This window comes from Indicator indicator, chromosome 8 (assembly GCF_027791375.1).
Source record: "Indicator indicator isolate 239-I01 chromosome 8, UM_Iind_1.1, whole genome shotgun sequence".
Taxonomy (NCBI): Eukaryota; Metazoa; Chordata; class Aves; order Piciformes; family Indicatoridae; genus Indicator; species Indicator indicator.
In genome coordinates this window covers 37,671,784-37,697,094 of record NC_072017.1, presented here as the reverse complement: position 1 = coordinate 37,697,094, position 25,311 = coordinate 37,671,784, and the positions used below count along the sequence as shown (strand labels likewise).

The following is a 25,311-nucleotide window of genomic DNA, read 5'->3' as shown; positions in this document are numbered from 1 at the left end:
GCCTGTTTGGGTAGTCAAGAGCCCAAAAAGTAGTAGCCCAGGCTATAAAGATCATATAAAAACCATGAATCCCCAGGCAGGTGGCTTGCTCACACTGAAAGCTGTTCTGTTTGTTCTGAAACTCTTGCCCACACAAAATTAAAACGGACATAACAAGCTTGTACATTCTGCAGTTGTACTTCCAGCTACAGCACAAATGGCTTTGGCTGACAGAGTGGAGGGATCCCTCAGCATGCACATTTGCAGGGAGATGAGCAGCGTGACCACGACTTCCTAGAAACAGCTGCAGAAGACCTTCAGACTTTTTTGTGCTGGCATTAAAGATTGTCTTCTTTTTCCCTACATGTAAGGGACAATCTTCTCAGTCTGTTTGCTCTTTTCCCCTTCCTTATTGTTTCAACAGTAAATTAAGAGAAAAGTTCTCCCTGCTTTAGGGGGGATTTTTTTTCCCCCTACAAGTATTGGCTGATCTGTCTAATTAATTCATGTCTTAATCATGTTAGTGATTAGTTATTGAATGGCTTTTGGTTATGGCTGTTGTGGTCACAAGGTTTTAAGAATACAGATGCCTTCAATCACTTTTTTATTTACTCTAACTTTTATATTTACTCTTTCTGAACTTCCTATACTTCCTTGTTTCATCTTGTTTAAACTTGGAACTTTTCCAGGCAGAGATTGCTTCATCCTATGATATTTAGGCAAAGCTCGAACAAAGTGTTGAATGGCCATAGTGAAGATGTTTTCTTGCATCTCTGCTACATGATACAATGGCTTGCAAAGTTATCAGATAAGCTTACAGGAGCTGGTGTGTCTGCAGAGTGGCAGCCTGGAGAGATGCCCATCCAGCCTGACATCTGGACCAGTCTGGGGCAGTTTCCAGTCTCCCCATCACTGCCATGGTGACATGAATACTTACTCTCTGGTTCTGCTTCAGACACCTTTACATAGCACCCCAGGGAGCATTGCAACTTCACACAGATGGCTTCATAGGATTGTTAGTAAGAGTTGCTCAAGGTTGTTTGCCTAGTCTGGGCTACTTAGAAGGTAGACATCTGTTCTAAGCAAACTCCCTCTGCAGCCAATGGAGTGTGACTGACAATACCAAAGCAATTGTTCCCATTGATTTTAAGTCCCTTTCCTGGTCTGGGATAAACAGTGCTCTGGAGGTCCTTCACTGATTGCAGAGGAAACAAAGATGACTAATTTTCTCCTGATGCTTAACTATTAGGTAGCTAAAATTACACAGGGTGAAGGTGCTGTTGGAAGATCTGAAGACTCTGATTGTGTTCAATATCTTTCCACTAAAGGGGCAAGGCTTTTTTTCTGCTATAGCACAATCTCAGAGGAGGGTGTTAGATAACTGCTCTTGAAAATGTGTTGCATTCCTCGTGCTGTAATCTGACAAAAATGACAGGAGACTGGAGAGGGGAATGAACCAGTTACATCTGTAGGGAAAGTAAAATCTTTGTGTGTTTAAATCACCTGTCCAAAAGGGTGATGTTCTTCACTGATGCCAGGCCATAAAGCAGCTTTTCTTTTTCTTGTGCTAATGATGTCTCTTGGTATTTCTTGAACATGTAATTCCATGATGACTCATTGCCTGAGTTCTGCATCCCATAGCGATACACTAGGAGTCGGAGATTTACAGAAACACTAAAATAAAAAAAGAGTACTTGAATATTCTTCTCCCTTTCCTGCTTGAGATCTGTGACTGAGCCATGTGCTGTGCTTTTCAGCAGCCACAGAAGCTGTGAGCACTCACTTCTTTCCTTGCAGCCAGTCCTCAAAAAGGAGAGAAGCATTGTTCAGAGATTCTGGGTCATCCATACTGCAGGCAAAGTCTAGAACAGATGCACGAAGAAGCCTTTAAAAGAGAGAGAGAGGAAGAGGGAGAAATGTTTTCCTACTGCTTAGTGTTCTTTCAATCTATCAATAATATGAGATGGGGAAAAAAAAAACCACAAGAGGATTGCCCAACCTCTCCAAATGGTCTCCATTATCATTCCAGTGCAGCTGATCCACAATAGGCTTTACTTGCTGGCGAAAATATTTCTGAGGTAGAAAAGAGGAGTTGGTCACTTGTGTAGATTTATTTAAATAACAATATATTTATGTTTAGAGATCATTCTCTTTCAGTCTTCCTAGAACTAGCATCTCTTAAACAATAAGTAAGATAAACATGCATGGTCTCTCCAGATCACCACAGCATTCCAGGTCTAAATGTCTGCTGCACAGACAGGGCAAAAGCAACCTGCTTTTCTCCAGCCTTGTCTGGGCTCCAAATTAGTGCACAGCAAGGACCCACTGACACAGCTGTTTTCCAGAGATGATGCTGAGATCAGGACATACTTATTTTAGTTTAATCATGTTCAGAATTTTAGGTCAATTAACAAACCTTCCCACTGCCACAGTGAGATGCCCATGTCCTTTGTGCTGATGACAAGTGCCGGAAATTTTGCTGCCCTGTACAGATTTCTTCATTGGAGGCAGGGCAGTCCTGACTAACAAAACCCTGTACTGTGACTTATGGTAAAAGATTATAAGAATAATTAGGCATAATTTCTTTCTCTCAAGTGCATAGTCCTGATTTGAGAATCCACACAATTGAAAGATAAGTGCTGAGCAGTTTTTATCACTTTTGGGTTTTCTTTTTTTGTAAGTGGATGGTAACAAAAAGTAGATACTGATAGCTCAGCAACATGGAAAACCACTTGAAAATCAATATTGTTGCTGTTACAGAGCTTGAACTGTCAGATCCACTGGTCCCATGCAGGAATATTTTTTTTGCTTCATCACCTGAAACTGGGGATAGAGATTTTGATCATCTTCCAGCATGTTTGCAAGGTAAGTTACAGATGATATAACTCTGTGCCAAGGTAAATAGTCTGTTTCTTTTGTTAGGTATCTTGTGAGTTGCAGGGGAACAGAGTAATTCACAAGGCCAGGTCTGTGGAAGGAGAAAACATAACTTCTATTATTTAATTTCTATTATTTTAATGAACTTGAAGCACTTGCTTCTTTAAAGATATTAGAACATTATTTACTTCAGAAGGTCTGAAATAATAAATTTTGGGAGGGGGGAAATAGTCTGGAATGTATCTTGGGAGGTGTTTTCCAAAGAGACCATTGAGGATCAGTTGATCAAAACCTAACTGCAGGAGTTCTCACTGCCATGAGGAGCCTGTTCACATTGTGCAATAGCTCAGTGTTTCCAGAACTGGATAGCCTTCAACTAACTGAATCAACTCCAGTCACACGAAAAGGAATTGCTAGCTCTGGAGGCATCCTGAGAGGCTGAGGAAATTCAGACTTGGAGGTTGTCACAGAAGGTCATACAGAGTTTATCTGTGTCAGCATGGCTGGGTACAAGAGCTAGAAGTTTCCAAGCAAGTTTCTAAGCAAGATAGCTGAGGTGGTAACTTCCTGTTGCCATGCTGCACATTGTAGGCATGCCTCTGATTCTCTGGACACCTAACTTCTTCTGATGTGCTTCTATTATTGTTACTTACATGGCCCAAACACCCCTTTTAAGACCTGGGCAATTAAAGTCCTCTATTGTCTTTTTGTTTGGGTTGGTGGTTTTGTTTTTTTTTTTTTTTTTGGGCAACTGAAATGAAGAGGAGAATTTCTCTAGACTGCATTGTTACTGCAGGCTGCCAATTCATACCTGAATTTACTCCTTTTGGAGGACAACACAAGGCAATAAACAACTCAGACTTGTAGCAAATTCAAAGATTTTCTTTCAGCCACCTGAGCTAATTCTAATTAATGAGCAATGGAAAGTGAAAAACTTGTGCTGAAATCTCTGCAGGGAATTAATTTACCTTGCTAAAGAAAAGGCATCATCTAAAATCCCTGCACGGTCAGCAGCTGAAAGACTCTGTGTGAAAAGAGGAAAAGAGAGATCAATAATACATGAATCATTATCAGGAAAAAAAACCCAAGCTCCTCAGGCCTCTTTAGGAGAACCATCAAACAGGTTGCTGTTATGATACTCACTTCGTGGTTGTTGACCAGAAGATTGCTTAACCTGTCCCAGTTTTGACTATCATAATTCACCCGGAAGAATCCAATGTGGTCTGGATTAACATTCACAAAACTGTCACTAGAAGAAGGTATTTCAATTCCTGCAAAGCAAACACACAGTGATCTGTGTGTGCAGTTTACATGAATAGAACTCACTGCAGATTCCTTGACTCCAAAAGTAATATTTGGTTTTAATGAATATCAAAATGAAGTCCAATCCTTAAATGTATTTATTTATTGTTTAATGGTTGTGAGTAAAGAGGAATTATGACAGACTTTAATGCATGACAGCACCTGTCTTAGAATAATGGATTGTGGCAATTACTTAGATTCATAGATTCATAGAATAGTTCTGGTTGGAAGGGGTGTTGAAGGTTATGTTTCCAACTCCCCTGGCATTGGCAGGGATGCCCTCCACTTGACCAGGTTGTTCAAGGCCCCGTCCAGCCAGACCCTGAACATCTCCAGGGAGGGAGCATCCACAACCTCCCAGGGAAACTTGTTCCAGTGTCTCACCACCCTCAGTGTGAAAAATTCCTTTCTAATATCCAAACTAAATTTACCCTCTTCAAGCTAGGCTGGTTAGTTTGTTAAATCAAAAATGGAGATTGTTCTGCTTAGGGTAAAGATGATGAAACTTAACATCACTCTAAAAAGTAAAAAAATGCAAAGAAGCAGTTCTTGCACTTGCAAATATCCATTTTGAAAGGTTTTTCACCATCATGACTACTACTAGTTTTAAAGTTCTCATATTTTGCCTTCCATTGGTTTTGTTTTCAGCTTGGTCTAGTAGGAGGTCACCCTGCCCATGCAGGGGAGTTTGAGCTAGATGATCTTTAAGGTCCCTTCCAACTCAAACCATTCTATGATTTTATGGAGTCAACAGCCCTATGAAGTCAATAGTCCCTTGCAGCCCCCTGTAAAGTTATGTGGAAGTTAGAGATAGAATATTTTTGTGTTAACCTCTGACTTTTATCATGACATAAGACTTTTTTGTTGTTGTTGCGTGCTTTTACATGGATATGAAAAGCAACTAGTTTAAAACAAGAGCAGAACCAAAGGCAGATTACATTTTAAATAGGTAACATTCATACAAATAGAAGATAAGAGCTGATTGTGGTATTTCTGAAATTCCAACATTTGACAAATTTGAAAAGCTCAAAAAAGTCAGTAGTTTTTTTTTCCCTCCCCATTTTTGGCCACTATAGTTGCAGAATGAGAAATACAGGTTTGACTGCACAAGAGAACAATCATCAGAAATACTCAGGTAGGTACTTCCTCATTCCTGAAAGCAGTGTTAGAACACATATTTAGTTGTGTGTAGCTCTTTAATCAAACTCAGATTCCACTTGCCATGTTACAGATGTATTCATCCACCTCCCACTTCACCTCTTTCCTTAGACTCAACAAAGGACATGTCTAAGGCCCATTGATTTTAAAACATCATAATTAAGAGCATGCTTAGATGCTTCCTTGAATAGAACTGTATTTAAACACGTGCTCAGGGACATGCTTCAGGACATTTAGCCACTTGCTTAAGGACATTTAAGCACATGCTTAAACACAGCACAATCACTTACTGAATTAAGCCTAAATTGACCTAGTATGTATGTAGGAGAAATAATCATCTTGCAGAATAGACTACTAATTTCACACAATGTTCTGCTTCCCAGAGCTGAAAATGGAAAGCTTGAAAGTTAATTCTGTATTTGTTCCTTTTTAAGGATGTTCAAATGCTTTATCCATTCATTGCTCTTAAGAAAGAAGGGGAAATTTACCTGCAGAATTTGATATGTTGTAGAAAAGATAATTTGTTGTACTCCCAAGTCTCCATTTCACTGGTATGTTCCATTTGTAACTGAAATAATTTAAAGGGAAAGTGAATCAAATGACATTTGAAAACAAATGCTAAACATAAAACTCCAATTAATCTTTTTATTTGTTTTAATGCTCCCATCTTGTTTTATGAAGAAAACTGTACATATGTGTTGTAATCCAGAAAATGGCTTAGGTTGGAGGGGACCTTAGATATCATCTACTCCAACCTCCCTGCTGTGGGCAGGGATCCCTCTCAGCTGGACTTGGTTGCTCAAGATCTCATCTAATCTGGCCTTGAACACCCCCAGGGAGGGGACATCCACAACCTCTCTGAGCAGCCTACTGCAGAGTCTCGCCATCCTTGTACTGAAGAACTGTTTTCTAAGATCCACTCTAAAACTACTTTCCCTCAGCTCAAAACCATTCCCCCTTGTCATATCACTAGACACCCTCATGAAAAGTCTCTCTCCAGCCTTTCAAGTTCTTGAAGGCAGCTCTAGGGTTCCCCCAGAGTATTCTCTTTTCCAGTCTGAACAATCCCAACTCCCTCAGCCTATCCTCATAGCAGAGATGTTCCAGTCCTTAGATCATCCTTGTGGCCCTCCTCTGGACTAGCTCAAACAGCTCTGTGTCCTTTGTATGATGGGGACTCCAGAACTGGACACGGTATTTGAGGCGGGGTGTCACAAAAGCAGAGTAAAGGGGCAGAATCCCCTCTCTTGCCCTGCTGACCACAGTCCTCTTGATGCAGCCCAGCACACAATTTGCCTTCTGGCTTGAATGAGTGCACTGCTGCCTCATGTTGAGCTTCTCATCAATCAACACCCCGAAGTCTTTCTCTTCAGGGCTACTCTCAGCCTGCTCTGTACATACATACTGACCAATTATCCCTTGTAACAAATCCCAGCATTTCAGCTGCTGTTTGGGTTGTAAAGCTGTTCTTGTGCTATGACACTCTCTTCAGGCAACAAAATGCCAGCTATTGGTGTGGTGTGATTGGGGCAGTTCTATTCCGTGTAAAGCAAAGTAAATACCATGAAGTGCCTGAGCATGGTCAAGCTCTAGAGATGGAGAACAGTAGTAGCCTGCCTTCATACTTTGCATTTATCAATAGTTCTCAAAATGCATCTGATGGACTGAGCAAGAGAGTGGAGTAAGACTTTGTCTAGTGTCCCATGTTGATACATTTGCCATGTTAATATGGTTCTGAGTTAATTATGTGCCTAAAGTTAAGTCTGAAAGCTGCACAATTTCTTTCTCTCTTCTTTTTGTTTGGAAAAATCAAAGGAACTCGTAGAGCCACGTCCTCCTAAATGCAGTCTTCACCTCTTGGTGACTTCATGTGCTGGAGATGGTAATGACGACCAAGAATCACATGAATGAATTTGTGTTGTGCTATACTGTGCATCTTATTAACACAGCTCTGGAGTGTGTAGCCCTGCTGAGCAGTATCTTCACATCATGTCAGATGATAATCTAGCAAGGCACAAGGCAATTAATTTGGTAAAAGTTGCTTATGTGTGGATGGTTATTGTCAGTGTTAATGTATCTCCATTAGACAACACTTGGAGCCAAATGTGACCTCACCACTTGCTTTTCAAATTCTTTGAATGCTTTCAGTGGGTAGTGTAGGCCAGGATGAAGCTGAGACATTTGGACCAGAAGGGAATCATGGCACAGCCTGACCAACACCATGACCAGGCAGTCAGAGAAGTGGGATGGCAGAACACTCGGTGAGTGTACCTGCATGGGTGCTTGTACAGGGCTGCTAAAATTACTTGAGCAGTCATCTGCTACTCCGTGTTAGCATTTTATTGTCCATCAGAAGGAGATTTGTTTTTGATCTTAAATCCCCCAGGGAGAAGCGCTATAAAAAGTCCTGAGTTGAAGTCAAGAAAAAGTAGAATTCCTGAATCTTCTACCTCAAAGCATAGTGCAATAAGTCAAAACTTTTAACTTAAAGTATTTTTGCCACAGTGCTCTGTAACACCACCCTTCAGATGGCACAGTGCTGTAGCCTGCAAGTAGGGTTGCTTCAAAAGCATCTGAACTTCTCTGCTTACATGGCAAGAAATAAAACATTGCAAATACATTGCTAATTATCTCATCCCAGCTCTTTGGATACCTATCCAAAACTGCCAATACCATGGGCCTCCTCATTGCTCAATTTTGTTCTTTTTAAACAGAATGAAACAAAGTGGCCATAAGGGTTTCTTCACCTTTTTCTTGCTCTTTATATTAAAATAACTAGTACAAACTAACGGAAAATTGCTTTGGGGTAGGTTTAGTTCTGCTTCAAACAGGCAAGTTTTACCATTTTAGTTGGTCTGGCTAGTCCGAGGAACACAACCTTCCTACTCTGGAGTAATTTGACTCCTTTTCACTGAATAAATTGTATTACCTCAAAATTGGGGCTGGCTAAGAATAGAGACAGTGCCAGCCATGCCGTGGTGCAGCCAAGCCATTTTCCTATGCGACTCCACCAAGCCACAGGTATGGCTCATCTCCCTTCAGTTTAGTTAGTGTGTTAATTAACAAATGTGCCCCTACACAGTCTCCCACCTGTCTTGAATAGTTCAGATGAGTGCCTGCAGCGGGTTGTCAGGCCACACAAGAGCCCAAGATGGCTAACTTTGACTAAATAACTCTCTTTTAGATGGATAACATAAAGCAACACCTTCCTGAGTTAAACAGGAAAAAAGGCAGGTCGTGATGAGGATTAATAACGTTTATACATGATTAGCTATTTCACTGTAACTCATGTATCCAAGACACATGAAGAAGAGCCTGTATTGTATGTGATGCATTACAGATGTTATACCATATAGGAAAAGGAATGAACTATCATGATATAAAATACCTGGATCATGGCATCTTAATTTCTGGACAGAGAAAATTTTGTGTCAATTTTCCTTAGTCTGGCAGGATATAACTTGCAGTGATTCAAGAGATGATTTGCAATCATCTAAGATGTCTGTGTGTGAAAATAAGATTTTTTTGAGAGACCCTGTCTGATTTTGCTCTGATATGTTTGAAAAAGAAACCCAGAGACAAAGGGCTGATGTTGTCATGAACTGGAAGTATTTGTATCTAACTTCCTGGTGGTTTCTTTTTAAAAACAAATGTTAAGAGTGAGTTTAGCAAGAATGACTATAACACTGCCTGCATATATGTGAGCTGAAGAGAGTATCTGTACAGTATTTCCACTGGTTTGGATAGACATTTGCAGCAGGAACTTACCCAAGATCAGAAGGAGGATGAGAAGCATTTGCATTGGGATCCAAAAGAAAACGTTTCTGTGTGAACATCGAATTACTTCCCATCTCCAAAACAGGGTAGCCCATCTGCCTAGTCCATGTGTCCATGACTTCCTTCACAGGTTTATTACTTGCCTATGAATGATGGGAGAAGGTTGCAGTGAAAAATCAAATTCAGTCCAAAGAGGAAAAAAATTAAATATTTCTGATTATTGAAAGAAAGAAGAGCAGAAGGGGCAGAGGAAAATCAGGTTCAGCACACACACAAAAAATCTGCTTTAAGTTCTTTTATGGTGCCTGTCACTGATAGAAGGAATGAGCTGGAAACTTGAAAATGGACAGAGGAAATGATAAGTATGTGGGCAGGAGACTGGTCAGTAACATGACAAGAAATACTGAGGAATCTTTGAGACCTTTTGCATGCTCTAAGATCTCTCAATTTTTCTGAGGACATAAGTCAACAGGACAGAAAAGACATAAAGATACTTCTCAAAGCCAGAAACCTCCTTTCAATATGCCCTGTTTTGAGTGTGGAGGAGGAGCCAGTATTAACCACCAGCAGCTGCACTAATATAAAATTTGATTCATTCTGTGGGCTGTGAACTTCTGCCCTACTCTTGAGCTGAAGAAAGCTGCTACCACCTCCCCAGGATGCCACCTGGGAGAGAATTGAGTTAGAGTCACTGTTTCCTTCTTCAGACAAGGTAGGTGACTTGAAGATGCAGAGCACCAGAGAGGGAGCAGTAGGAAGTCTTGCTGGGCTGGATGAAATGATGGACCAAGAAGATGGGAGCTTGGAAAGAGGGACAAAAGAGCAACCTGGGCTCTGTGAGTATTCACATAGTGGAAGTGTGTGTGGTGGAAGGAAAGGAAATGCTAACAGGGGCAGACCTTGGTAGTATTTTATGGGTAATTGGACGTATGGAAAGAAACAGCCCCATCTCAAGGAGGAGGAGAGGTCATAAAGTGGTGTTACAGAGATTGACTCAACTGGGACTCAGAAGCTGGAGTTACACACCAAAATTACTTTGGAATGGGCACTGTTGAGAGATTCCCAATAGCTGAATCTGTTTAGAGATAAGGGAGAGTATGAGATGCATGTGTGGTGGATGAGAGGTGTTTTCACTCATGAAATGAGCTTGGGTTAGGGTGGGGGCAGTGTTTTGGTAGCAGGCAGTTTGTGAGCAAGGCCTAATTTCTTGTTTTGTAGTCCTCTCCCACAACCTTATGCCAAAAAATGAGGAAATAATGTATAATTGTTAGAAATAAGATGTGTTGGAATATCCTGGGGGTACTGCCTAGCTTCTGATCTCTCATTGATTGAAGACCTCTAGAATATGAACAGCTTGAGGAACTGAAATAATTGGGTGAGTTATGAAATGTTTATTAGCGTGGGCTGGGGTTGCCACAAAACCTACCTCTTCCAGAGCTTCCCAAAACTGTTCTGTCTTGGCATTCTGGAAATGGTATTTCTTCAAATATGCCTAGAGAGAGGTAGGAGACTGTGAAAATATTGCCAAGTCTTTCTTCTTTGCCTACGAAGTGATGCACTTGTTTAGTTGTACAGAGATGCAACTATCACACAGAATCAGAGGGCTGGAAGTGACCTCTGGAAATCATCTAGTCTGCCAGAGCAGATTCGCCTAGAGCAGGTTGCACAGGACTGCTTCCACAGGGTTTTAAATAATTACAGCAATGGAGGCTCCACTACCTCTCTAGGCAGCCTGCTCCAGTGCTCTACCACCCTTGAACGTAAGGAAGTTCTCCCTCATGTTTAGATAGAACTTCCTATGTTCAGCTCTGTGCCTGTTACCTCTTGTCCCATCACTGGCAACGGGTCAGTTGCACAGAGTATCTATCCATGGGCAGTCACAGTCTGAGCAGGACGTCAAATGGATCAATATTCTGCTGATGAATTTCCTGTGCTTTCCTACCCTGTTGTAAACTTGTGCCTAATGTAAGATGTGTTTTAGAAGGAAGCAGTTCTTTCAGATTACGCTAGCTGTGGACACAGAGTGGGAAGAGGAAGTCGAGTCACCTCTAGGTTGTGATCAAAATGACTGTTACAAGGAGTCATGGTATTTAGCTAAGTATTTGCACCTCCTAAATGCTATTCCTGTCGTGTGTCTTACCCAGATCGCTAGTCACTGCTTTCCCACCCTGCTATCTGGATCCTGGTGATGTTTAGTCAGTAGATGGTGCTGTTTGTTCCCCTCTTAGCCACAGCTACCTGCAATCATGCTTTTAAGAAGGCACTGAGTAGAGTGGAAATACTCCCTTGAGTACAAGGTGGTTGTATTTTCCTGTCTTGTGGGACTGTCCTGACTGAATATGTGAAAGGAAAAGTTCAGGAAAATACGACTGTCCTGCAGCAGCCTATAAATCTGCTCTCCAGAAAGGAGGGAGGTAACTCTGCAGAGACAACTGATGTTGGTTTAGAGAAAAGGGCAGATGACCTTCCTCTTCCTAGGAGGGCCCCACTCTCCCGTTTTTGTTTTCCATAACTTTGTAGCAAGACGTTTTTTCCTTCATGGGAAAGGACTATGCACTGTGCAATTTCTCCTTTTTCTACTTCTTATTAACTCAACTATCTAGTGCGGGGTGCCCCTCCATCAGGACACAAATGAGCTTGTGCCTGTAAGAGTGTCCTCACAGAGCAGGCTTGGATGGGTTGGAGGAGTGTGGCCATATGAAGCTCCAAACATACTTTTTGGCTGAACAAGGGCATCCTGGCTGACCACAGGATAACAGTGGGGTGGAAGAGATTTCTCTGCTGAAAGCTACCAGGCAGTGTAGGCCTTCACTGACAGGCTATCAAATCTTGACACTGTTCACGTTCCTGCTTCTTTGAGAGCATGGAACATCTTCTCTTTGACACTGTCCACTCAGTACTGAAATGCACCAAATAATTTTGTTGCTAAAACCAGAATCTCTGATATTTGTGTTTTGATAATGGCTTTGCTACTGTCACATGAGGGTGGGTTACATTTCTGGTGAGTTTTGATTCTACCCTTACCTGGCAGCCTTTCTGGAAGAGTTCTGGTGTAATCCAGTCTCGAATCATTCTGAGGATTGATGCACCCTGGGGACAAAGAGAAAAGGGAGAAGGTTGTTTAATGCTGCCCTAGCCCTGGATTTCTGTTAATCCCAAAAGCAACTGGTGAATGAATATTTTATAAGGCAAAAATAGAAATCATCCATCTGACTATGAAAGTGTTATTTTTCTAATTCCCTCATGACACACCCTGTCTGCTTGCTGGGGGTTAATTCTGGATGTGAGAGCTGGTTTTCAGGTGTGATCAGAAACCTGTTTCCAGCTGTTCCAGTGGAAGGGCTCCTGAGCTCTGCTGCTGGTGTTTACTGTCCTACCAGTTTGTGTGAGCAGGAGAGGGGTGAGGGCAGCTGGGGACTAGCCCTGTCCAGCAGCACATCCTCATAGAGGAAGTGACTTCAGCAGAACGCCCCACAGGTAGGGAAATCAAAAAGTGCTCCAAGTCTGGAGCTTTCTGTGTTTGGGTTATCATCTCAAGATGCAGAATGATCTTTGCTGAGGACTGCTGTAAGAGCTTTGGCCTCTGAAGCAGGGTAGACTTAGGATCAGAGAAGTTAGTACTTGGGTGTTACAGAGAAAAAAAAAATTAGGACCCCAAAAGAAAGAAACAAAGGGAAGAGAAGAGAGGGGAATAAAAGTGTCACATGGAACAAAGAACAGAGATGGACACAAAATGATGAAAACCAAAGCAGTGCAAACCCAATCTAAAAAAGCAAAATACGATTTTAGGATTAGCATGTTTTCATTTTCTGAACTAAATCAAAGGGCAGCTGAGAACCTAATGCAATGAATGGTTTAAAAAAATCCACTTTTCCCATGAAAACAAGAATGTTATCTGAAATGTCAGTAAATCCTGTCTACCCTGTTTGTGTGTCTGAGAGTAACTACTCGAATGCCCAAGTCATGGCAGAGGGTCATGTTTGAACAGGTCTGCCTCAAACTTCTTTTCAGACCACTGCAGAGTCAAGGTGGTCAGCAGATGAGTCTTCCCTGATAGATGAATTCAGTGTTTGCCATGAAATAAGTTCAAAACCAGTTCTGTAAAATTTAGAACAGATATCTGTTAGTGGTACTTAGAAGACTGCTTATGATTAATGGTGATCATAAAGCCACATCTATGCACTAGGGTACCTCAGTTCCCCAGCTTTGTGTATCAACCACTTCTTATCTGACATCTCCTATACCATCCTCTCCCATTTATGTTAAAAGCCAGAGCAGAAATACACACTTGTGTAAGCGTTTGGGAAGAGTGGAAATTTCTTGTTTTTAATTGCAATGTGTACTTAACCCCTTGTATCTTCTGCTGCTGATTTTCAGTCTCTTCCCCCTCCTTCTGTAATTTCATTGTAGCTTATGATGGAGCCCACAGAACTTATAGAGCATTGTAGTAGAATCATAGAATAATGGAATTGGCTTGGTTGGAAAAGACCTTTAAGATCATCAAATCCAACCTTTCTCTAACTCTTCCAGGTCTGGTGCTAAACCATGGCCCTCAGGGCCACATCTGTGTCTTCTTAACACCTCCAGAGACAGGGATTCAACCATCTCCCTGGGCAGCCTGTCCAAGGCTTTGAGAACACTTTCAGTCAAGAAGTTTCTTGTAACGTCCAACTCAAACCTCCCTTGGTGCAACTTGAGGCCATTTCCTCTTGTCCTATCCCTTGTTATTAGGTAGAAGAGACCAACTTCCATCTGTCTCCAGCCTTCTTTCAGGTAGTTGTAGAAAGTGAGGCGGCCTCCCCTCAGCCTCCTTTGTGACAAATATTTGACAAGATTGTATGTGGCAGAAACATGGAATGTTTAATTTTTTTTTTTTTTTTTTTTTTTTTTGCTGGAAGGTTCCAAAAATGTGGGCTCCAAAAGCAGATTTCTAGCAGAACTTATTTAAGTATCTGTTTTCTTCAAAGGTAATCCCTGTCTGAACTCTAAAGACAAAACATTTCATTGTTACTCAAATAGAATAGAATCTTGCAAACTAAGAGGATTGAACTGGAAAAGAGGGGAGATGCAATTACTTTTCAAGGACAGATTAAAAAAATTATATTTATCAATTGTGTAGCTCTACTCTCTTAGGTGCATAATGTCCTCCAGATTGTAACCTAGTTAAAAGGTTCCCTCACGGAACCTGAAGCAATTAATTAGAATTTGAGTATTGTGTAAGCCCTGTAATTGCTCTGGTAATGCTAAAAGAGAGCATTCCAAATGATGCTTTATTTGTTTAGTGATGGATGTTATCATGAGGAGATTGTTTTTGTACGAAATATGCAAAAGGCAAGCCAAAACAAAGCCAAAAAACCCCAAGTCAATATTGTCATGCATTTAGATATAAATACCAACAGTAATTTGAGCTAAATCTACATGAAAACTTTCTCATTCAAGCCAAATTATATCCCAAGCAGACTGTTCCCAAACAATGCATGAGTTCTCAACTGTTTTCTCTTAAAAAAAAAAAAAATGAGTTCCTGTAGCAATTACCTAGGCACAGGATGTTTTTTCCTCCATTGTTTTTTTCACTCCATGCAACAATCTGTCTCTTGCTTAGCTCACCACTAAAATACATTTTTGGGCCAGAGTACTTGATTTAGCCCTGTATGTTTCTTGACTTTTGTTAGTTTGATTTAAGAAGAGCGTTACACAATGCAGGTTTTCACATGGTTTATGATTTGGCTGTGAGGCATTTATGATGCAATAAATACTGGTTGTATTGTTGGACAGAGGATTCAGCAATTGAAAACAGAAAACGGACGGAAATGGAGGGATTGAGTCTAGCTAATAAAAGTAATAGCTATGGCTACAAACTCTAGCCCAGCTAAAGCTGAAGTCAATGCAGCACATACTTTATGTCTGGCTGATAATGGGAGCTTGGAGGCAAAGCAAAACATAGGCTGTAAGGGTGAATTTTCTGTGTTTGGTAGAAACTTGTTATGGCATCAGATGGGAAACACTGACAGACACACAAGAAGCTGTCAACAAAAGCCTGGGGTATCAGGGTCAGAAGCAACAGGGGAGATGGCTGCTTGAGGAGAGTGAGCAGAGTCTCAGCTCCTTCCCCATCTTGGTGCATATGTGAAGATTAGAGGGAAGGGGGTGTTTGCTCCAGTGCTTCTTCAGGCTTGTCTCTTAATGAACTGAAAAAAACACCCTAGAAGCAACAATGTTGTCAGGGTGTTTGAGTCATGAGTGTCCTTGGTTAGATACCAGAGCTGCTTGATTCATGTCTAAGGACCAAATGGCTTTCGGTTCAGCTTCCTAGCCTGGATCCTACTGACCACATCAAAGTGGTGACCCTCAGCACTGTTGCTGACCTGTCCAGTGCTCTGGACCTCAAAGCACTTTTCCACAAATGCTGAGCTCCTTGGAGCTGCCCCACTTTGCCAGTATTACCAGAAGCTGTGGGCTCAAGATGGCTTCTTTGCACCCTGGTCACAACAGTGGTTGGACGGCAGCACCATCCTGGTGTCTTGCTGCTCACAGAGCCAGGTATTCCTCAGTCAGTACCAGCTGGCTCCTGAGACAGCCTTTATAGGCATAGGTCCCTACCACCACTCAGAGGAAGAGCCCCAGGGTGAGCAAAAAGCTTGTCATTCCTAATGGGGTGTCCTCTACCACCTCCTGGGCTATAAATGACTGTACTAGAAGTTGGTTCCGAGCTTTGCAACACTCAGTGAAGTGTGGAGCTAGCTTATCCTCCAGCTACGTGCCAATGCCTGTAGAGGCTGGGGTAGCCTGTCTTTGCTGAGGCCTTTTGGGTGGAGGGGATAACGGGAGAAATATGAGACAAGATGTTACTTTCCTGTTTTCACCACTTGGTTCCCTGCCTTGCTTCCTCAAAGTTGAAGTTACATTGCCCGAAAGGTGTGAAGGGGGAGGGAGAGAAAGGACATCTAGACATCTGTCCTTGCATCATAAAATCACAGAATGCTTTGTGTTGGAAGGGACATTAAAGATCATCGTCTGCCTTTGCATTGGATTATGAGGCTTGACATAACTGGGCTGCATCAGCACGTGAGGAATGTGCTTAGTATCTGGTTTAGGAAAGTTCTAAACCTGATGACTTTAGTGGCAGAAGCTGCTAACATGGTGATTTCCCTGCACCTCTGCATGTTGTGAGCAGGTCTTCATGGCACACAGTAGATGATTTGAGCTCTGGCTGCACTACTCTTCTTGCAGATTCTTTTGACTGAATCATCAGTGACAAAAGCAGGGAATGCCCCAGAAAAAGAATATCCACAGACACAGTCCAAGTGTGTTAGAAATTAGGTTTATGAGCTCCCCTGACTTTTACCACCTCTCCTAAGCCTCCCCTTCTTTGCACCCAAAGCCACAACAGGAGGATATCCTACCTTGCTGTAGGATATCCCATCAAACACAGAGGTTATTTCAGCTGGAGATGACACTTCAGATACAATTGGGTGGGAAGATAACAAAGAGTCATCCTTCATTACAGGAAGCACATCATCAGTTAAAACCTGTTCAAGCTGAGAAGGAAAAGATGTTAGAAAAAAGATGTTAGAAAGAAAGGAAAGGCTATATGCCTAACTTCGCAGAATAATGAGCTTCTCGGGGGGGAAGGAGTTGGAAGTGGAATGAAATTCTACCTCCACTAAAGAAGGACTTGCAAGTTCTTACTTTACATCTGAGAGGGGAAGGATACTTTTTTTTTTTCCTTAACTAAGATAAATAGCCTTTTGCAAATCCTGTTTTCCCATGTGTATCATAATACAACCCCCACCCCCAGCAGGCAAAAAGGGAGCCTGTCTTATGAGTTTCAGCAGTGTGACAATATCTGTAAAGAATTATGAGCTCAATTTGCAAACTGGAGTTGGGGAGGAAGGAGGCAGGGATTTCCATCCCAAGGTTTATAATATTTTAAAGTAATTATATATATATATATATATATATATATATTTAAAGGATTAAGTGACCTGCAGTCAAAATCTTATTTTCTAATCAATATTGTACAAAAAAGACTAATTTCTTCAGGTTTTAGCTTCTACTTCTCACTTCTTCTTAACACTGAGATGGCTCCAGATGTTAAATGAATAGTGTTTAGATACTAAAAAAGAAAAGTCTTTCAGATTTTAGGCATGGTAATTAATTTCTCTTCTTATGTAGTTAGAACAACAGAATCTCTACTTTACAGTGTAAAAGAAGTGATCCAGGCATGATTTTGTTTTCAGTCTCGTGTAACACGGATGTGAAGAGGTATTTATGAGCAGCAGGGAGGGAGGCAGGGGAAGCACTGAGTCAGCACCGCCTGCTTCTGAAGCCACTTGAGGGCTAGCAGATTAGACAATGGATTCAACCTATGTAAAACCTACCCTGCTTCCTTCCACTGGCAGAAGTTCTGCATTTTCTAGTAGCCAGAATCTCATTACAGCTGGGTGGCTGAGGGAAACATGCATGCTATGAGATGTTTGGGACAGTAGGAAGAAGGGAGCAAGAAACCACCCCTTTTTCACACACTGTTACCATTCCTTAGACTATAATGCATATTTAAGGGTGCTTTCTTTGGTATTACTTCATAGTCAGTAGGTAGAAAAGCTGAAATCAACTTTTTCTTTATGTTGCACTGCACTGTGCAACATAAATATACTTCTAAGTTTTCATGGTCCTTCTCTGACTTTTAATGTCTTCCAAAACTTCCCCCCCCCACCCCAGCCAGTCCTCCACAAGATAGAAATAGTTACCATTTGCCAATCTGGTTCTGAAGCATTTGCTCCCAGGTACTCAAAATAACTGGCAAATCCTTCATTTAACCACAAGTCATCCCACCAGTCCATGGTCACGATATTTCCAAACCACTGCAATTATAAACATGGGAAGATGTAGTCTTAGATAGACAGTAAATGTTCATTTCAATATCTCATGTCTACATGTACAGCATTGATTTGTTCACTTCTCCTGTTGCCAGATGCAAATTATCATAATTTGGGGGTTTAAATGGGAATTCGGGCCTTGCTTTATGTTAAAGCATCACTTTTATTATAAAATTGCATATTACTGGGGAGAATGCCAATGATTCATGTGCTACTGAAAATATTTTTAGTTTCTTCCTCTTGATCTGATGATTTCTGCTTGTGAGGATGTGTTTTCAGACAGCCTCCACAGTGTACAGTTGTCCCTGTTTGCTTGCCCAAAAGAGACATCTGCACATGCAAATTAGTTCCTTTAACATATCTCAGACAGATTTTTGTAAGCTGGCTCACAGTCTGGACCCAAACATCTAAATTCCTGAGGAAAAACCCAAAGGCAGTAGTTACGGTCCTTGAAAGTTCTAATGGAGAACTGTTTTAACAGCATATTTTGCAAGCAAGTTGTGAGCAGGTGTAGAAGATCCCAAGGTGGAGCAATGACGGTGTTTTCAAGATTAAAATGTCGTGACTACACATTCAAATCACTGTAAAAAGAAACCATTTACCTGATGAACGAGCTCATGAGCTATCACAGCAGCTACTCTCTGTTTGTTGGAAGTGGCTGACTCATTGGGATCATACAGCAAGTTTGTTTCTCTGTATGTGATCAGCCCCCAGTTCTCCATAGCCCCTGTCCCAAAATCTGGGATAGCTATTTTATCTGTATTGAAAGTAAGAGAACATGATTATCACTGTATCCTTTGAGGCACTTAGCTTATTCTCTTTCTGTGTATTCACAGCCTGCTTTGTTTGCTATTTGTGGTTAAGGCTTACTGCTGTGGACTGCAGTCTGTACCTTGTGTTATAAGAAGTGGTCTGGCTTTGCTGAAGTTCTTGGAGCTAGGACCAGTTGCACTAGCTAAGGATCTGTCCTGTGAGGTGATGCTGTTCTCCTGGGAGGCCACATAGGATGCATTACTTCATTTTGGCTCCAGAAATTAAGAGTATTGTCTGGAGATGTGCTATGGGCACTAAACTTCCTGAAACTATCTGTAGCATAATGGGGCATGTTGCTGTTTGTCACACTGTTGTATGAAAAGTATTTATTGACATGTTAACTGATGTAAATCCCCCATGCACTAAACAATATCTGCTTCAAGTCCTGGCAATCTCTGGGGGGGGTGTCACTCATTTATGGTCAGTAATCAATACAGGTTTAAATGAGAATTGTGGACTCAACTGGACTGATGTTCTCCTGCAAACAATGACCACAGCCTTTCTATGTGAGTTAGTGAAAAACCACAGATTGAATTAAAACTGAGTAGGACAAACAAGTTTCACTCCACCCTAACAGAAGACAGGAATTACTTATTTCAATTTAAACAACTTGATTGCAGAACTAAAGCTGGTAACTTGGCAAGGGCTTCACTGGCAGTCAAAAATAAGGAGAATGACAATGCCAGGAATTATAAATCAGTGTGAAATTTAATATTCAAATAAACCATTATGCAGAAACACATTTGATTCATCAGGTTTGATCCAGACGACTTCGAATTCTATGGAACAACATTATAAGTTAAGATCCAAGATCCAACATTATAAGTCAAGATCCAATGTTTAGGCATTCTGAGAAAACCAGTATAAGATCTCCAGGAGCATCTACCCTCTGACACTGCTGACCTTGGGTTATCAGCCCACTCTCTATAGCACAGACAGGCCCATGCCCATATGCTGTGGTGATAAAGTCATCAAGCTTTTATGGAAATGAAAGTCCGAATATGAAGGGTAGGTGAGATACAGTCCCAATTATTACTGGGTACCAGTGTGTAAAAGCATATATGGTACTGGTTTCCCTAATTTCCCTAACTGCCATTAAAATGAAAACAGATATTTACACTAAACTCTGATGATGTTTTGAAAGGGAAAGGTAAAAATCTGTTGCTGAAGTAATACAGGTTAGCCTGATGAGTAGGTGTGTGAACAGCCAGCACGAGATTTACATAGCATTGTTAATCATCTCCAAAGATTAGGGTGGTTATTTTTCCCCATTACATTGCCTTAACTTGTTTGTAGTTAATATTTTTTCCATCCTTTTAAGTTCATGAACCTATCTGAATTACCTCTTTGGAAGTCTTAGGGGGTGGCTTTTCCAAAACTCTGATTACATTCCTAATTTTATTAGTTCAAACTGGACAAATAAGGTCCAGAGTCCTGACAGGCCAAGCTGCAGGATGCCTGACTGCACTACTTTTAATTTGCTTCTTTTGTAACCATGGGCAAAATTTGATAGCGTGCCCACTCCTGATTAGCTCCAAGAATTTATTTAGCCCAGCAGTAAAAACCAAAAAATATATGCTGGACCACATTCATTTTTCCAAGAAGTGAATACACACCCACTTTGCACAAAGGTTAATAAATAGTATGACATATTTTCTGGCAGTTTACATCTTCACTTATCTCACTGCTGACTTTTGTCCAGAGGTTCCCATGGAGGAGGTTCATATTTTTCTCAGACTTCTTCTGGCTCTACTTTAGCTCATGATGTTCCTTTGCTGATGACACCAATGCTTCCTCTGTTTTTTACAAGACACTTTAAAATGGCCATGCCAGGACCACTGCTTCAGCTGAGCAAATAAAACTGTGAGAACTGGTAACTGTTACTGAGGCAACCTTCTCATCATGACATTTAAGAATATCTTGAACTACATGAGTGCAGTTTTATAATATCCTGACGTAATAGCAGCCATTAGCAACCAAATGCTTTCATGCTGTTTTCCACCAAAGCACAGAGACCTGTAGGAGAAACAGAACCTTGACAGTGAAAGAACAAAAGGAAAAATACAAGCATTAATAATTACCTAACTTAGGAAGGGAATAGCTCATATTAAAGTACTCTTCAAAGAAGTCGAATGCAAGTTTTGTTACATTTGCTGCGTATTCTGCCGTGTGTATTTGCAGTGGCTGGGCATAAACTCTCAGCTGTAGAACAAAAGAGACAGAGCAGTCTTCAGTTAGAAGGAGGCAAGCATTGAGAAGTCATTTAACACACATAACCCTGCAGGTTCTCTCTAAGGAACCGGCCTGCGTACTGAATTCTATTCCCTCACGCATCTACTCACAAAGCGTTTTGGATGTTGTAGGTAAGACAGACTGCGTCAACATAACCTGTGCATGCTTTCCACAGTGTGCCTAAACTGTAAAACTGGCAAAACTCATGCCTAGAACTCAGAGTGGCCAAGCTTGGAGCAGGGTCTGGGTACACATAGCAGCCTCTACTTCCCCAAGGCATGGTTTTCTCAAGAAGGAAGCTGAGCAAGCACAATTGAAGTGATTCCACTTTTTCTGAGCAGTTTACTGATCTGGACTGATTCCATCAGATCAGTCCTTAGGAGCATATCTGTCCTGAAATCATTCTGAAGCCCATAACAGCCTATTTTCTTTGATTCCTTCATGCTTTCCTAACTACTATCATCATAATTTCCTCTTGTCCTTGTATCCTGGAAGATCTCAGACCCTTTGAAAATAGTGTGTTTACCAGATCTGTAACTCTTCCCAGACATGCTGGCCCATGCAGGTTAAGTGGCTGTTTGCCCAGGATCTCAGGTCACAGAGCTACCCAGTTTCAACAATGGTGTCTGCTGGGCTGCTGTCCCTGGAAATCCTAGAAAACAATCAGCTCCCTCTCTTTCCAACAGGCAGGTCCAGGAAAACTGTCACCTTTGGTAGCCCTGTGTGTGGCGAGTGACCATTTATGTGCTCCTCTTGCATATCTAAGCACGTGGTCTTTTCTTTCTGATTGTGAAACATGTTATGGTCAGTGATGAAATTTCCATCCCTGAGGCTTGTTGCCCAGGACTGCTCTGGCACTAGGAAACCTCAAGTCCTGCAGGACTGGAGTCCTTATGACACCTGTAACCATAATAGGAAGGCTTGGAAAAGCATCTATGCACTGTTAAGACCAAGTTTAACTTCAGAGTTCATGGAGTCTTTTGGGGATCTTCCCTCTCTCATAAGGCTTTTCCCCAAAGCTCACACAAATCTCTGCCCCAAAGCAGAGACATAGCACTGTAGTATCCATTGGCAGAAGCTCCTTAAAATCTTAATCTTGGAAATTAAGAGAGTGAAGTTTCTAATATGAAGTGTCTGGCTTTAGGAAAACGGATTCATCTCATTTTGCAGACTCTACATGGTCACATTCTTCTGGCTGTATTGATGTGGCTTGTTTACTCCTCAGTGTTGTGTTGCAGACAGGAGTTTAGGGTCCAAACTGAGCAAAGGAGCCAGCTTACTCTAGGAGCCGTCCTGGAGTCTGACAACACATTGATTTCAATACCATGAAATTTCACTTCCTCCAAAGAAGGGGAAGGATCAGAAAGTGTTCAGAAATAAAGCTGGAATGAAAAGAAAAATCCAACAAAACAACCCCAAAAAAAGCTTATGAAATTCAATCGTGAATCCATTGCAGGCAGGGGATTTCCCTCAGGGTCAGTTTGCAATTACAATCTGCAATTTCCACTTCAGTAAGCTCTTCACTCAATTTAGCAGTCTTTGCTCCCTTAGCTGATCCATATTAATGGGTTCCAAACCCTTTAGCATGCACTAGAACTGACTTCGAGTTTCATTTGTATAATCCCTTCTGTGATTTTCCAAGTAGACATTTGGTACCTGACAGGTAATCAGCTCAGGAGCACCGTGTCCAGCTGTAAGCACACTTCCCACCATTGATTCCATTTGTGGCTTTGTTAGGACAATGGCTCTCAGAGTGAACAGGGTTTTTAAGTATTTTGCTGGATGCTGTTGCTGTTGTTGATGAAAGCAATGCATGGATCACGTGGATACTTTCTGTTGGATGAGGGGTTTATTGCTAGCAGTTTATAGAGCAAACTATGGAATGCTCTTCTCGGCAGCAGGTGAATCTAAATACTTTGTTACTTGGCTGGGCTTGCAGGTTTTTGGAAAGGAGCTGATTTGAACATCACTTGACAGCCAAGTTTTCTACTGCAGACAAGCCCTCAGATATTTTTCAGTGAATAATATTAATAAAAAACTTAGAAACCAAGGCCTGAATTAGATGTTTCTCCAGACAACCTCTGTACTGACACAAATACCCCTGCTTCTACACACACTTTAATTTCAGTGAACAACCTCTCTTGTTTAGAAGAGCTACAACTAGTCAGGAAGAGTGTGGGCTTTACAGTGTTATGCCTGGGGAAAAAACCCCAACAAACCAAAACTAATATTGACCTCAGAGCTATATTCTGGAGAATGGCAAGAGCAAACAGAGAATGTTCACTTTTCCATGTAGCAAGTAATAAGTTTTACATGTCTTCAGCAATTTTTTCCCCTATCACACTATGTTCTACAAAAGCTGCACAATTTCTGATTCTTCAAACAACTAAACTCTAGAGAATATCTATACAGGCTAAATAACCAAAGTCATGTCCCTGAGAGTGAATGGAGTGGCCAAACTGAAGAGCATCTAGTTAGCAAAACTGAGTGGCTGGGTGACCTATAACATCGCCTTCTTTTGCAGATGACTCAGCTAAACAGCAGGGATCTAAGAATATTGCATCGCTGTCTCAAACCAGGATCCATTTGCTTGGCTAAGTGTAATTTAGCCTTAGTTATCTGTCAAGAAATAATCTAAGTGTACAGCATAGTGCTAGTGAGGGCATAGAGGAGGGAGGCCTCAGCACAGCACTGTGCCAAGAAGTGTTTGCTTAGAATTGGATCAGCACTCTGGAGATTGATATCAAGCAGATTTTGACATCAGTCTTGAGTAGGCAAGGGTTTGCTGAGCTTTTTTCAGATGGAAAAACTCAAGAAGAGCTTTCTTGCTAGGGGAACAGTGATCTGGATGGGGTTTTGCACTACATTCCCTGGCCATTTGTGTCACTTCCTCCAGAAAAGGAGGAAAGTGCTGTCAGCTCAGCTGACCCACAAGACCATGTGTTACACCCCGACAGGAAAGGAAGAGGAAGTAGATTCACAAATTGCATCGGATTGAAAGGGACCCTCAAAGGTTAATTTGTTCCCTGCCCCCACCCAAGCAGTGAGCAGGGACACCTCCAGCTAGATCAGGCAGCAAGCAGTATAGAGCTCTGGGATCATTCTCTGTCTCAGATGGAAAAAGATGTAAACCAATAAATAATGAATGGTAGATTGATCATCCCAGGCTGGGTTTAGGCTAGATGAGGAGTTCAGGTTGAGAGGCAAAAATATATTTTGGCTTTCAGATTGTGAGTCAACATAATGTCTTGTGATATCCTTATACCTTATGATCAGACATTCCAAACTGAGAACTGGATTGGTCTGCCTGTTGCAGTTAAATAAAGGAGCTGTTTTAATTTGATGGATGTAGATTCAAGCATAATGACTTCATTAGGGTACCTATCAAATGTATGGCAGTTTAGGCAGGCACTAGCATTTCTATACTTGTAAAGAACTTATACCAGGGAGTTTCTTTTAGCCTCTGTGCTAAAATAGAGAATATTAGAGCCAACACCTAGTGGCACAGAGCATTGTAGCTGTAAATAGGAAGACATCAAATACGTGGGTTCATACCTTTTAATCCACAGCAAACTGCAAAGAATTTATATCATGGCCTGTGAATCTCTTGCATCTGTGGATTTGTACATTCCTTCAGACTCTGGGCTTCAAGTCAGGGATGAGGTTGGAGAAATGGTAGTCCTTCCCCACCCCTGTACCTGTATGGGAGATACTGACTGGTGTCTTACCAAGATGGGAGACAGGGAATGACTGCAAAATGCTCTATGTAGTCAGAGGAACGACTGTGAACATCTAACCTGATAAAATAAACTGCACAGAATAGGCTAGAGAAAAGGGAAAATATGTTCCTCTTTGTATTGTACAAAGAGATGTTTCATTAAAAAAACAAGCATGCAAATCACAGTACCTCTGTCATCAGAACCATGTTCAGGACTTACCGGTTTTCCACTAGCAGATGTTTTCTCTACATAAGTAAACTGGTGCACTGCAAAGCATACCAAGTAAGTGCTCATGGGGACTGACTTCTTAAAAATTGTCCGAATCCAACCACCATCCAGCTGTTCAGTTTGCTGCAGAAGTGGAATAATAATTAATTTCATTTTCAGAAGTGCAAACACATGAAGAAGAAGGTACACTATTTCAATGAAGGCTGCAACTATAAAGGAATAATAAATAACATCTTCAGGCTCATCTCTTTTAAACACCTCTGGGGTTTGAGGATTCAACCACCTCCCTAGGGAGCCTGTTCTACTCTTTGAGAACCCTTTCATTCAAAAAGTTGCTTCTAAATCCA

General features: G+C 41.4%; 1 protein-coding gene across 1 annotated transcript in view; it reads right to left on the bottom strand.

Annotated features, from left to right (window-relative positions):
* Positions 1–25,311, bottom strand: part of ENPEP (glutamyl aminopeptidase) — a 36,250-nt gene that overhangs the window by 2,131 nt on the left and 8,808 nt on the right. Inside the window, exons 3-17 of the mRNA XM_054383102.1 lie at positions 24,956–25,087; positions 20,867–20,987; positions 18,575–18,729; positions 17,844–17,957; positions 16,497–16,631; positions 12,118–12,183; positions 10,520–10,585; positions 9,085–9,236; positions 5,805–5,884; positions 4,000–4,127; positions 3,825–3,880; positions 2,797–2,947; positions 1,979–2,052; positions 1,763–1,864; positions 1,483–1,653 (exon numbers count right to left, since the gene is read on the bottom strand). Of these exons, the coding sequence (XP_054239077.1) occupies positions 1,483–1,653; positions 1,763–1,864; positions 1,979–2,052; positions 2,797–2,947; positions 3,825–3,880; positions 4,000–4,127; positions 5,805–5,884; positions 9,085–9,236; positions 10,520–10,585; positions 12,118–12,183; positions 16,497–16,631; positions 17,844–17,957; positions 18,575–18,729; positions 20,867–20,987; positions 24,956–25,087 (1,703 nt within the window). The remainder of the gene's footprint in view (positions 1–1,482; positions 1,654–1,762; positions 1,865–1,978; positions 2,053–2,796; positions 2,948–3,824; positions 3,881–3,999; positions 4,128–5,804; positions 5,885–9,084; positions 9,237–10,519; positions 10,586–12,117; positions 12,184–16,496; positions 16,632–17,843; positions 17,958–18,574; positions 18,730–20,866; positions 20,988–24,955; positions 25,088–25,311) is intronic.